Source organism: Pteronotus mesoamericanus, unplaced genomic scaffold (genome assembly GCF_021234165.1).
Source record: "Pteronotus mesoamericanus isolate MK-2021 breed Mesoamerican mustached bat unplaced genomic scaffold, CSHL_Meso_final contig_2, whole genome shotgun sequence".
NCBI lineage: Eukaryota > Metazoa > Chordata > Mammalia > Chiroptera > Mormoopidae > Pteronotus > Pteronotus mesoamericanus.
The window spans coordinates 14,166,466-14,179,205 of NW_026555084.1; the positions used below are offsets into that span (position 1 = coordinate 14,166,466).

At 37.3% G+C, this 12,740-nt stretch overlaps 1 protein-coding gene across 1 annotated transcript in view; it reads right to left on the minus strand.

Annotated features, from left to right (window-relative positions):
- Window positions 1–12,740, minus strand: part of G3BP1 (G3BP stress granule assembly factor 1) — a 31,451-nt gene that overhangs the window by 5,797 nt on the left and 12,914 nt on the right. The window contains exons 2-8 of the mRNA XM_054568143.1: window positions 11,267–11,379; window positions 7,886–7,967; window positions 7,178–7,351; window positions 3,730–3,820; window positions 2,747–2,840; window positions 1,330–1,531; window positions 89–190 (exon numbers count right to left, since the gene is read on the minus strand). Coding sequence (XP_054424118.1) covers window positions 89–190; window positions 1,330–1,531; window positions 2,747–2,840; window positions 3,730–3,820; window positions 7,178–7,351; window positions 7,886–7,967; window positions 11,267–11,361 — 840 coding nt within the window. The 5' untranslated portion in view covers window positions 11,362–11,379. The remainder of the gene's footprint in view (window positions 1–88; window positions 191–1,329; window positions 1,532–2,746; window positions 2,841–3,729; window positions 3,821–7,177; window positions 7,352–7,885; window positions 7,968–11,266; window positions 11,380–12,740) is intronic.

Consider the following 12,740-nt stretch of genomic DNA (forward strand, 5'->3'; position numbering starts at 1 on the left):
AGTTTCCACATTGTCTAAATCTCTATGAAACTGCATTACTCAAAGTACTAGAAAATTTGTCTTAACACAAGCTTAATTAGAAACTCACCTGGGAAGCTGGTACTTTAACAACATGAGGTGGTATCCCAGTAACTGGAACAGCCCCACTGGGTGGAAGGTTCTTACTGGTCACAGATGCCCAGGAAAACGTCTAAGGTAACAAAACACCAACACCAGCTAATTACACCATATATAAAAGCTATTAGCTCCTGATTTCTTGTACATGATATACGCATTACATTTTCATAGGCAGGACAGTTTGGAAGTATCCTGACATTCCATCCTCCCCCATTTACAAATTTAGTACTAAAATTTCTTAGGACTGCTATGATGCAAACATTGATCCAATTACACCAACTTTAGAATTATCTTAAACACCTTGGATCCATTATCAAAATCACAAAATCTTTAAATCTTAATTATCTTCTTTCCAATCTCCACTGCCAGGACCCTAATCCAAAAGTTTTCTCTCTCTCCAGAATTACTATAATAGCCACCTAACAACTATTACTCATCCATTCTCTATCCAGCCAACTACTTTTCTTTCTACTTGTAAGCTAAAGCACCTCACCGCTTCTTCCCAACTCACTCACTAGCTAAAGGAGAGACCAAGAACCCTATCCCTCCCTTTCACAGACCGTTTCCCTTTCTTCAAACAATGCCCATCACGGGGCACCTGAATTAACTGTCAGATACACATAGATGGTATTAAAAGAACTCTGACCCCATAAATACAGAACTGAAAAATAGTCCTTCACAGAGTTTCAAATGTAAAGGTTCTGTGAGTTAGTTAACGTCACCCTGATGTGACCTACAGGTAACTGAAAAGCTTCAAAATTTTGAAATCAGGTTTTCTAATTAGAAAAGTAGTTATATTTCAGCAGTTTGCTTCTACTCCTACTATAAAGTTGTCCTTAATTTCATTTCATAGAAAAAGGCAGGAAAGTCTGTTGTCTCATATTATTTTTTAAAGATAAATTACCCACTTTGTTATAAAAAGCATGTAATAACTTGCAATTTAAAAGATGAGGGACTGTTGATAGGCTAATAAACTAGCACCTGACATTTCTGGTCTAAAATGTATTCAAGTTTCCTTAGAGGGGGAAAAATTTTACTTTTCATTTTATAAAGCAATGTGCATCTTCTTCCCTGAAGCACGGCTCAATAGGTAAGAAATTTCCCTGAACCACCAATATGAAAATGCACTTACAAAAGTCAACCAAGCAATAAAGGAAAAGAGAGATTTAAAAAATAAACTAAAAAAAATTTAAATGGAGACATGTTGCATACCCTCAAGTCTTCCTGTACCGTCTGAGCTATGTCTGCAGGTGCTGGGGAAGAACTCTTCTGAGCATCCTCGGGAGCAGTTTCTTCCAATACTGGCTCACACTTTTCCTCTTGGATTTCAGATACAGGTTCTTGCTCCGGTTCCGGTTCTGGTTCAGGTTCTGTTTCAGCAACAGGTTCCTCTAAATGTTCTTCCAAGTCATTGCTTTATAAGGAAAATTTGAGAAATATCATTCTGCCCCTATTGATTTAGCAAGAAATCCCCAAGTATCTATAGTTAATAGAGACTGGAACCCAAAAAAGATCTAAAAAATACATGTCTGAATATGAGCAAATCTTAACTACAGTTATATCAGCTCGGTTCTCATAAATGAATGCATCAAAATAGATCAAAATGAACCAAACCAGTTTCTAAGTTAGAATCCCAAAACTATTACAATTTACCTCTCACACATCACAAAACTCTACCAGGCTATGATGAGGGAGAAGGGCAATTGAGCTGTTCAGTAGGTACAGTTTCAGTTTTGCAGGATGAAAAGTTCTAGAGTTGTATTGTACAACCATGTGCAGATAGTTAACACTACTATACAGTACACTTAAAAACGGTTAACAAGGTAAATTTTATTTGGTTTACCGCAAAAGAAAAAAACCTCTCATAATAAAAAGGAGGAAAAAAGACACTACTTATGATTCAGAATAGTTCTTAAATTTCCGCATAAATCAGTTTGTTAAAGCTGCAGATGTCTTCCCCTCTGAAATTCTAATTTGGTGAGTTTATAGTGCAAGAATAAATCATTTTCAACCAGCAGTCCAGGTACGTACTGGGATTAGTTCATCAGTACACCTTGAGAAACATTTGAATATGTCCTTTAAGTACTGAATATTAACATTACTGGTATCACATGGCAACAATAGTTTATTCATTTCCATTCCTATCAAACATATTTCTATTCCAGTTGCAGATTAAAACAAAAAGCACCTAAGGTACAGTCATGCATTTATTGTCTGAGTTAATTAATGAAATTCTTTAGTGCTGCAAATCATGTCTGAATGTCTATCAATTTATGCCTGATCCCTAAATAGGTCCTTGTACACTTTATATCCCCTCAGAGAATGTAATGCAGTTACTTGATGTGTTAATTACTCAGTAAGAAATCCCAACTCTTTTTCATTTACCACTCAGAAAAAACTAAACCAAAAAGCAACTGATACTATTTAAATAGTCCTCATAGTGCAAACTATATTAAACACATTACAGATTTTTGAAGCTCAAAGATACCCAAAGTGAAACCTTCCTTTTGAGAAATTACCATTATTTTCTGAGATAATTCTGAGAATACATGACTGCACTCCAAGAAAGAGAAGGACTAGACAACCCAAACTCTCATGCAGCTCTGGACAGACGAACAGTTTTCCTTACCTGACAGGCTGATCGTAGAAAGTTCCAGGATCATCAGGTACCACCTCAGGTGTCTGCTGTCTTTCCTCAGGTTCCTCTACTTCTTCTTCAGACTCTTAAGTGAGAAAAGAGAATTTGAAGTAATTTGTGCTTATGTAATTCACCATGTTCATTCACCATGATGAAAAGAAGGCAATAAATAAGAAAAGCAGATATATAGTTAAAGGCTGATGGCACAGCCTTTAAGAATAGAATAAAGGTGGTTGTAGCGTCAGATTAAGAGCATGGAATGTGAAGTCATACTGCGAATAATCCAACACAGGCTCCACCACCTAACTAGCTGTATGATGACATCAGGCAAATTCTCTGTATTGCAGTGTCCTAATCCACTAAATGGGAGCAATAGTACCTAACATACTTAACTATAAGGCTGTTGTATTACATGATAAATATAAAACGCTTAGAATCATCTCAGCCACACAAAAATTGTTCTGAGACAATTATTTATGGGTCTCTTGTGTTTCTTCACATCTTCACTTGGGGCAATGGCACCCTTTGTTCCACACTATCTTTTAAGAACATTTAGAGAGCAAACACCCTCGGAAAATTGTACATCCCTCCAGAATCAAGGGTGGGCATGTTTACTGCCTATTCTAAAAGATTTGGGTTTCCTAAACTTAAGGTTCCATTCTTGTAATGAACCCTGTTGCCATACAAGTATCATTTGGACTTTGATGTCCTATGGAAACTGTAACAAAAAACACTACTACTTTATGCTGTAATAACCTGTCTACTTCTGATTTAGGGGTTTCTGTCTTCTAGCAATGTCCATGAAATAGACTAACTTATTAGCATCAACTCAGGTTAAAAACTCAGGCCCTTCATGTGTCTTGACAGGTAGAAGTTATTAACGAAGTATACAGACTATAATGGAAACATTCAAGGATCCCATATTCTCTTTGAGTCAACTGATGCCATCAAAAAAATTTTGGTAAGTAACTTACCCTCCTGAGGCTCAGTGACGAAGCCACCAAAGACTTCATCTTGGTACCTGAAGATGTCGTTGTGAACGTAGAACTTATTTGCCACAGAGCCCTGCAATGCCCACAGAGAGTTTTGCTTACTCAGCAGACTTTTAACAAACCAAAGTTACCCCACACCTGCAATTCTCCACTGAGGGCATTATTGTCCCCCACCCCCCAGGAGCCACTCGGCAACATCTGCGGGCATTTCAGTTTTGCAACGAGGAGTGCGGCAATGGATAGCTACTGAGTAGAGGGCAAGGATGCTGCTAAACATCCTTCAATGCACAGCCAGTCACAACAAAGACTTCTTCAGCCCAAAATATTAATAGTGCCAAGGCTAAAAAGCCCTGCTCCACATTATGGCTGTTAAAAACTACACTCAAATATATGACTTGCTTTAAATACCACCAGATGGATACCCAAAAACTGACAAAGCTTTAAGTATGTAAGCGCCACAGCCCACACCTCACATAATTTCTTGAACAATAAATACCTACTTCCAACTGTGACAGATTTTAAATTCCCTAAATCTGTAGCCAAGACTATTGATACAAGCACTCAAGGGTGGTGTAGCTGAAAAGGTCTGTATACACTAGATTAGGACACTCTTGACTCTAAATCCAATTATGTCAACTACTAGTTAATTATTCAACTTCTAAGGTTGTTTCCTAATCTGTAAAAAGAGATACCACCCTATCTTTAGAGCTGAGTATTAAATGAGATAGTTTATGTAACAATGCACTATATACGAAGGTAATGTTAGATTCTTCCTCTTTCGTATCCCATATAACCCAATGCACATTTAGAAGTCCATCAACAGTTGTACACTGAAGACACTCTAAGCCTTCCTCTAAAAATCACAACTAAAATGACCTCATGTAATTTTCAAAGACAACAGAGTTATTTTATATTCAAACAGTGAAGTCATAGGGGTTTTAGATTCACTATTATCCTGAACAGAGTATTACATAAGAGTAATGCTAGAGAAAACATTTAATCAGCAAGTCCTAATTGAACCACTTCCACGTGCTTATGTACACAGGCCTCCTGCCATGGTTCAGTCTGCACCAGTTGGGAAAACAGTACAAATGCAATTATTTAACATAAACCTCTGGTCCCTTTCATGATAAGCATGATAACTAAAAAGAACCAGAGCTCCTTGAAGAAAACGGCTGATTCCAGCGCTGGGGCTGAGACAGTGCTAGGTGAGCCTCAAACATCTTGTGCCACAAAGTTACAAAGTGTTCATATATATTTATGTACACACACACACAAGCCACCTTAAAGAGGATCACACTTACCATGTCTGGGACATTTTTGGTATCAATATAAAGTTTGCAATGGATTAAATTCATTATATAAACAAAGACTCCAGGAGTGATAACAGATAGGAGAAAAGGCAAAGTTCTTTACAGTAGAATACCAACTAATAAACACAGAATGAGAGAATCAGATAATCATCGTTTGTAACCATCGGAGTAGTAGTTGGTCTCTGCAAGAATCATCAATGAATGCAAAATCTAGTACATAAGTTTGGTGAAGAACAGGGTACTTGTAGAGTCTCAAAGAATCACCCACAATTTACTTACTAAAGAGATAAGCAAAAACATTAACTGCACAGTGGCAAAACCCGTTGACCACCACCTTAACTAAGTAATCAAAGTTAACATCACTAATGGTAAAGTCTGGCCAGCTAGCTCAGTTGGTTAGAGCATTGTCCCAACAGGCCAAGGCTGCAGGCTCGATCCCCAGCCAGGGACACATAAAAAAAAAAAACCAATGAATGCATAAATAAGGGGAACAAAGCAATGCTTCTCTCTCTCTCTCTGTCTCTCTCTCTCAAATCAAATCAGTAAAAAAATTTTTTAAAGAAAAGACTAAATTAATCAAGAGCCTCCCTAACGTAAAGCACTAAAAGACATGTATTACTGTAACCTAACTCTAATCACAGGTAACAGACAATTCACACTGAGGCATTCTACAAAGTGTAACTTTGTTGGGAACCTTCCTGCCTGACTTCAGGGACTGTAGCTTCAAAGACAGGCAAAAGGGCCCCGAGGCTGGAGCTAAGCAAGGAGGCCCTGGGAAAACAGGGCACTGAGGAGACAAAACCTGTCCCCCTGGCAGGGGGACAGTCCCTGCCTCCCTCACATCGCCCTGCTTGGCCCCGGCGGATGGCTGGTTAGTCAGTGATGGGTAAGACTCCTCAATGGCAGGGGCAACCTAAGACAAGCACAGTCTTAGGGGCCATCAGGGAAGGACTTGGGGGACACAGAGAAGGGGCAAAAGACCCTCAACCCTCGGCTTTGCCATGGCCCGAGTCCACATTCTGTCTGAAAGAAGTCTCCTTATCTCTTGGCGGCTCTGCTCCACCCTCCTGCCTCAGGCTTGAAACAATACTAAAGGCAGGTATAGCCCTAAAACTGGATCTGGCAGTTCCCGGAAAGATTAGGCCTGGAAAAAGAATGCATTAAATCCTATGAAACTTTGCTAAGAATGCCCCAAGAGTTAAGAGTACTGATGTTTGACGTCAACCATAGAATGTGAGCAGTTGCCCAGGTTTCAGGCTGAATGGGCACCACCCTGTCTACCAGACCCTGACCTGAGGCAAATCTCTGTGTTCCTTCAATTGTTATCTATGATCTCTATTTGTTTTCTGTAAACAGAGCCTTTTGACAATGACTAATGAGCTTAGCATTCCTGCTGTATACCCCTGCGTATTTGGTTCTCAATAAAAACCACTTCAAGAGAAGGGCTAGGGCATTCTCCACTACAGAGAATTGCCACCCCCTTTTTCCTGGCAGACCATGAAGCGTTCAGAACAACTTATTTTATTTTCACCTTCTGCTGCAACCCAGGGGGACTCTGCGGGAACAGGGTACCCCCAGCATAACTTGATCATGCTTTCAAAGTATCGATGCCACAAAAAAACGAAAGACTAAATGATTAATGATAAAAGGTGACTAAAGAGACATCATGGCTATACACAATGTATAATCCTAGACCCAATCATGGACGGGCTGGGGCGGGGGGTCGGGAGCAGGGGGCTGGGGATTACTATAAAGGACATTTTTGGGAAGAGAACCAAAATTTAAATATGGACTACAGATTGGTAACTGTATTACATCAATACTTCATGCATTTGTACTACAGTGTGGAAGAGAATTCCTTAGTTTCAGAAAATGCTCAAGTATTTGAGGTTGACTAGGCATAATATCTCCAACTTACTATCAAATGGTTTAGAATTTAAAATGACAGGTTAATAGAAAAAAAATTATAAATGTGTGGACAAGTGTTGACAGTGGCTCTAAGTAAAGAGTATGTGGAAGTTACTGTACCATTATTACAGTGTTTCTGTAAATTCAAAACTTCAAAATGAATGGTTTTTAAAGAGATGCTCAACCACTTATTGTTTCTTTTTTCATACCTCAGGAGCAAGGACAAATGTCTGCATAAATCTTCTCAAAGCCTGGTTGTTATTAGAGAGCAACCCCATCACCTGGACCACCACACCGTCATTCAGAGTGGCATGAGCATCAACATGGCGAATCTTGGTGTGGCAATTGGTGAAGTTCTGTGACATCACTTTCCTGTGGATTTCCTAAGGAACCAAGGGATGGGTTAAAGCCTTACATTTTACACAATCTCCAACAACAACGACAACAAAAACTTTCCAACACAAACACAGGTAAAGAGAGTCTGCATGTTTAAAACAAATTACAAACTGCACAAACCCTATTCTGATTTGTCTTTATATATACATGTGCCAGGGAGCAAGATCTCACATGCTCCTGTAATTTGTCTTAACATGGTATATGCCTCATCACCATCCCGGAGCCTTTTAAAATACTGCCCTAACATACCAAAAACATGTTTCCAACAGATGATCCCCATGCTAAAACCAATTATCTAATATAAAAAACCTTCAGCACATATCATACAAAATGAACAAATGTGACATCATAAGCATTCAATAACTATATTAACCAAAATTACTGAATATGTAAATTTCTACAAAGTTACAAAGAGAAATTAGATCTTTAAATATCAGCAAATCTATTACTCATGCATCTACTTCAATTTCAAGGTTATTTCCTAGTTGCTTAACAGCCCACATGAAGCTTGGCATGCTTACTTTCTGTCCATAAACTGCATCCGCTGGTTTTCCATTTGAATCCAGCCCCCCATGGACATAAGAAGAGTTCTTTCCATAAAATCTGTGAGACAGAAATATAATTTGTCATCTTCAAATATCCTAAGACCAGGCATTTAATTTTCATGTTTGGTGCCTAACTGCCTCAATGGCAGATTCTTGGAAGCAGGAATGTGTTTGCTTTTTTGCCTTCACAGATTCCTCCCTTACGTGCCAGTAAACTTTGCTGAATGGGGACAGACTGTGGTCAATGAGGCAGAACACTTATTTCACAAGTCAAAACTTCCAAGGTTTCAGGGTAGGATGATCATGTTGGGAAGGATCTTGTAAGTTCATGTCAGGAAGGCCACTAAAAATAAAACAAAAGTTCCTGTGTTCAATCAAGAAGGAAACAGGCAGTTTTCATAGAGATGAGGGCATCTGTACTCTCCAGACTTGGAGAGTCCTTTTGTACCTAAGAATACACATAAAAAATACCCATTAAAACCCAGTAACTCATCATGCAGGTGGGTTTTAGTTGTTTTTAATAATTTTTGCTGATGCATTACAAGCTGTAGGCTTTAATACCTATAGCTTTCATTTTTCTATTCAACTGCTTTGTTTTCATTATAATATATACTGGATCAGGGGAGCCAAGTAGGGTTAACCACACTATAAGGGTTTGATGTCTGTATTTCAGATAAACAACTTCTCACAAATAAGGCCATACATGTCATTCAACATCCTGACTCCGCCTCCCCCACACTCCCCAAAGGGGGGAATTGTGGGCCCACAAGATCCAAGCTTCGTTGCTTTTATGATGAGTCAAACTGTTCCCAGCCATCTGCTCCTTAATGCCTGGAGAGGACAGGGCCACCTAGATGCTGGATTGGTCTCTCTTTCTGGACTCGAGCTGAGGGCTGCAGCCGGTCCCCATGGATCAGAGGGTCACCTGGGCAGCCCAAAAGTCACACAGACAAGGTCAGCAATCAGGAATGTCCCCAGAGGCCAAAGGTACTGCCTTCCTGCCCCAACTGCCCCACACTTTGCACCCACAGGGGACAAAAAAGTTCTGAATAAACTTCAGCTTTTTTCTCTCTCGAGGAAAAAAAAAAAAAAGTACACCCTTTAATTGTTAAAGTTATTAAAAGGCTGCTCATTAGCCAGTGAATCAGGTCACTGCTGGCTAAGCTACTTCTCATTATATCTCAGATGTACCTCAGAGATGAAATGTGAAAAAAAGAATGCCTTAGAATCAATAGCAATATTGACAAGAAATACATATGAATATATCATATTTTGCCATGTATAATGCACACCTATGTTTTTGGCCCAAACTTTTAGGAAAAAATTTTTCATTTTAATTTTTTATTTATTTATATTTAGAAACAAAACCAATTATCATATTCCTGGGTATTATTTTGCATACAGATACCATTATTGCTTTCTAGAGTTACACTTTTAATGCATAAGCATAAATAAAAGAATTTAAAACACTTACATAGATACAGAATTAGTACTACCCATGTAAAATGCACATCTTATTTTTCCCCTCAAAAATTTGGGCAAAAAAGTGCTCATTATACTCTGCAAAATACAGTACTCTGGTTAGTTTCTCTCAACTCCAGCTCCTTTTTAAATTCAAATTTACCTAACTTCTATGGGCACAGAATAAAATTTTGACCTAAAACAAAAAAGAAAAAACGTTTGGAAACTTTCTATCACTAATAGTCATATGAATACCAGCAAATTTTTAACTCCTTAACATCTTTATCTGCAAAATGAGGTTAACTCCCCCACAATGCTTTACTAAAAATTTTGGAAAAGATCACGAGGAAATAGGTGAAAGTATTTTGGAAATTGTAAAGTCTTAAGAGAGAGACAGAGATTTTCCACTTTCACAGTAAAGACTCAAAATAAATTTATAAGGGAATCCTCCCACACTGTTGGTGGGAATGTAAAATTGGTACAGTCACTATGGGAACAGTAAGGAGGTTCCTCAAAAAATTAAGAACAGACCTACCATATGACCCAGTAACTTGAAAACATGTTATTTGTAAAGATGTATGTACCTGAGTTCACTGTAGCATTATTCACAATAGCCAAGACTTAGAAACAACCTAAGTGTCCTTTGATGGCTAATTGAATAGGGGTGATACGTACATACAATGCAATACTACTCAGATGTAAAAAAGATAAAATATTGCCACTTACAACAACATGGATGGGTCTTGAAAGTATCACGGTAGGTGAAATAAGTCAGATGGAAAAGGACAAGAACTATAATTTCACTCATATGTAGGATATAAAACAGGAAGCAATAAACAAACAAACAAACAAAAAAACTCATAAAAACAAGCACAATGGTGGTTACCAGAGGGTAAGGGTGGGGGAGGATGAAGAAGGCAAAGTGGTCAAGGGGGTCAGATACACAACAACAAAGGAGACTCTGGGTGGTAGGCACACAATGGAGTACACAGGTGTATGATAAAGTTCTACACCTGAAATGTATATAATGTTATTTACCAACATTACCCCAACAAATTTAATTTTGGAAAACTGATTACAGTAAAAAGAATAAATTTATAAACTTTCTTTTGCATCTAATAATCATGTGTTATCCAATATGCAAGCTGGTCAAAGTATAGAAGAAAACTAGTTCTTGTCCAGCAGACACACATTTTGGAATTTCTAAGAATTTTAACACGTCCACATATACTTAAAAGTTACGTATAATAAAGCACTGTTTGTAAGGGGAAATAATGAAAGCAATTCACCAGGGGATTAAAGGATGCTACATCACTATAAAACAAAAACCCTGTGGATACTAAAATTAATGTGAAACCCCTGTAAAAAGACCCCAGATTATCAAATAAGCTAAAAGATAATACAGTAAAATGTGTGCATATACACAGAAAAACTGCTAGCATGGATTTAGTTCCATGTTTACTTCATTATGTTTAAATTTATAACAAATGTGTATTGATTCCACTAAAAAAAAAATAACCCCAATTTTTTAAAACACAAAAGTATATTAATACAAAAACACTCTTCAATATTCAATACATTCCTACTAAATAATTCATGACTCACCAAAAACAGCAAAACAAAAAACAAAAACAAAAGCATGAATATTATACCTTTACATTTTCAGGAATTATTTTTCTGATAATAAAGTTTTGGTAACTTAAGTCTAAGTTTTAAATTGTATTTGCATACTCTATTTGAAATGATCTCATTTTAACAACCATAATTTACTGGTACTGACACAAAGCACTATTGTGCCACAACTCAACAAGGTGCAGAAAGAGTAGGAGACTCTGAAGGATTAGCACCCACATCCTAAAAAGCAGCAAGTAACACGGCAGGGAGAAACCCTTTTACCTGTGGAGCATGTCCGGGGCCTGGTTCAGCAGCGTGTAGTACTGTCTCACGAATTCCCGCCCGACCAGCAGGGGACTAGGCTTCTCCATAACCATTGCTTTGGTCAATTCAACCTGCAAAAAAAAATCAAATATGTTCAACCAGAAAGATCAAGTCTTATACAAAGGAAAAAAGTGGCAGGGGAGAAGATAATCATTTAGCTAAAACCGAATCAAAGTAAGTCAAGATCACTTCAGAAATTCTTGGTTTTAAAAAGAAATAATTATTATAAAAAGAAAACCCACAGGCCAGGAGAGACTTCATATATCCAAATTTATTACAATCAGCTAAATACTGGGAGGGGAAAAAAAGCACTACGGAGAATTAATTCATCATTATTCCCAATATTCTATTTTCTTAACACTAAATTTAAGCACCTCAAAGGTACGTATTTCTAACATATCCTATCACAATTTTCCTATGTTATTAAACCCAATTAAGTGTTCCAGTTGTAGGAGCATAAACGTATTCTTACTCATGGTATTATTTCACTAGAGGCTGATAAACGTCAAACATTCCCTACGGTTCAAACACACAGGCGCACACTATCACATTCCTAGTCAAACTGAAAGAAGTATTTGTATCTTTACAAACAAAACCACAAAAACTAGGAGTTTTAGATATGCTTAATTTATTCTATACTAGGACCAAAAATAATCTGAAAATATGGACAAAAGTTAACAAACAAAATAATTTGTACTCAACAAAATAATCCCTGCCACGTGAAAATTATCATGATGATTTAAAGTCAGTACCTTGGAGTGTTAAGAAAAGCACCTGACAAATACTAAATCCTCAGTTATTGTCAGTTATTATTTTAAAAGAAACTTTTTAAGGATGTGATTTTTCTAACCGTTCTGCTATACTCCAGAAACTAATGCGAAGTAATAGTAAATGTAAACTGTAATTGAAAATTAAATTTTTTTAATTCAAACAAAAAAAGTAGGAAAAAAACTCTGAAAAGATATTTGACATGAGATAATCTCAACTTTTCATTTAAAGAGATAAAATTGAATTTAAAAGCAAACAGAGCAATATATACAGATTAAGTACACTATTAAAAAAAGGAGACAAATTTTATTTCCATTTTCTTAAAGGACAGGCAAAAGAAACTGAATTTCGTCGGTCACCTCCTGCACAAGCAATTTGTGAAGTTATGTTTACCCTCATTAAATGCATTTACTCATTATTCTTAAATATCTGTCCCACCTACGACTTGTTTCACCAAAATCTAAGAAATTAGTTGAAGGCCTGTTCTTCATTTTCCCCAAATTACAGCCACTATGGAATAGCTTCCCAGTTATTCTGGAGAGAGGTTTGCCTGCAGGCAGGGTTATGAGGTACCAGTAACAAGAACTTAGATCCCCAGTCTTAAACTAATATACTTTAAGTAGACTAACCTGAAACAAAATTAGAAATTGCTGTATTTTTTCCC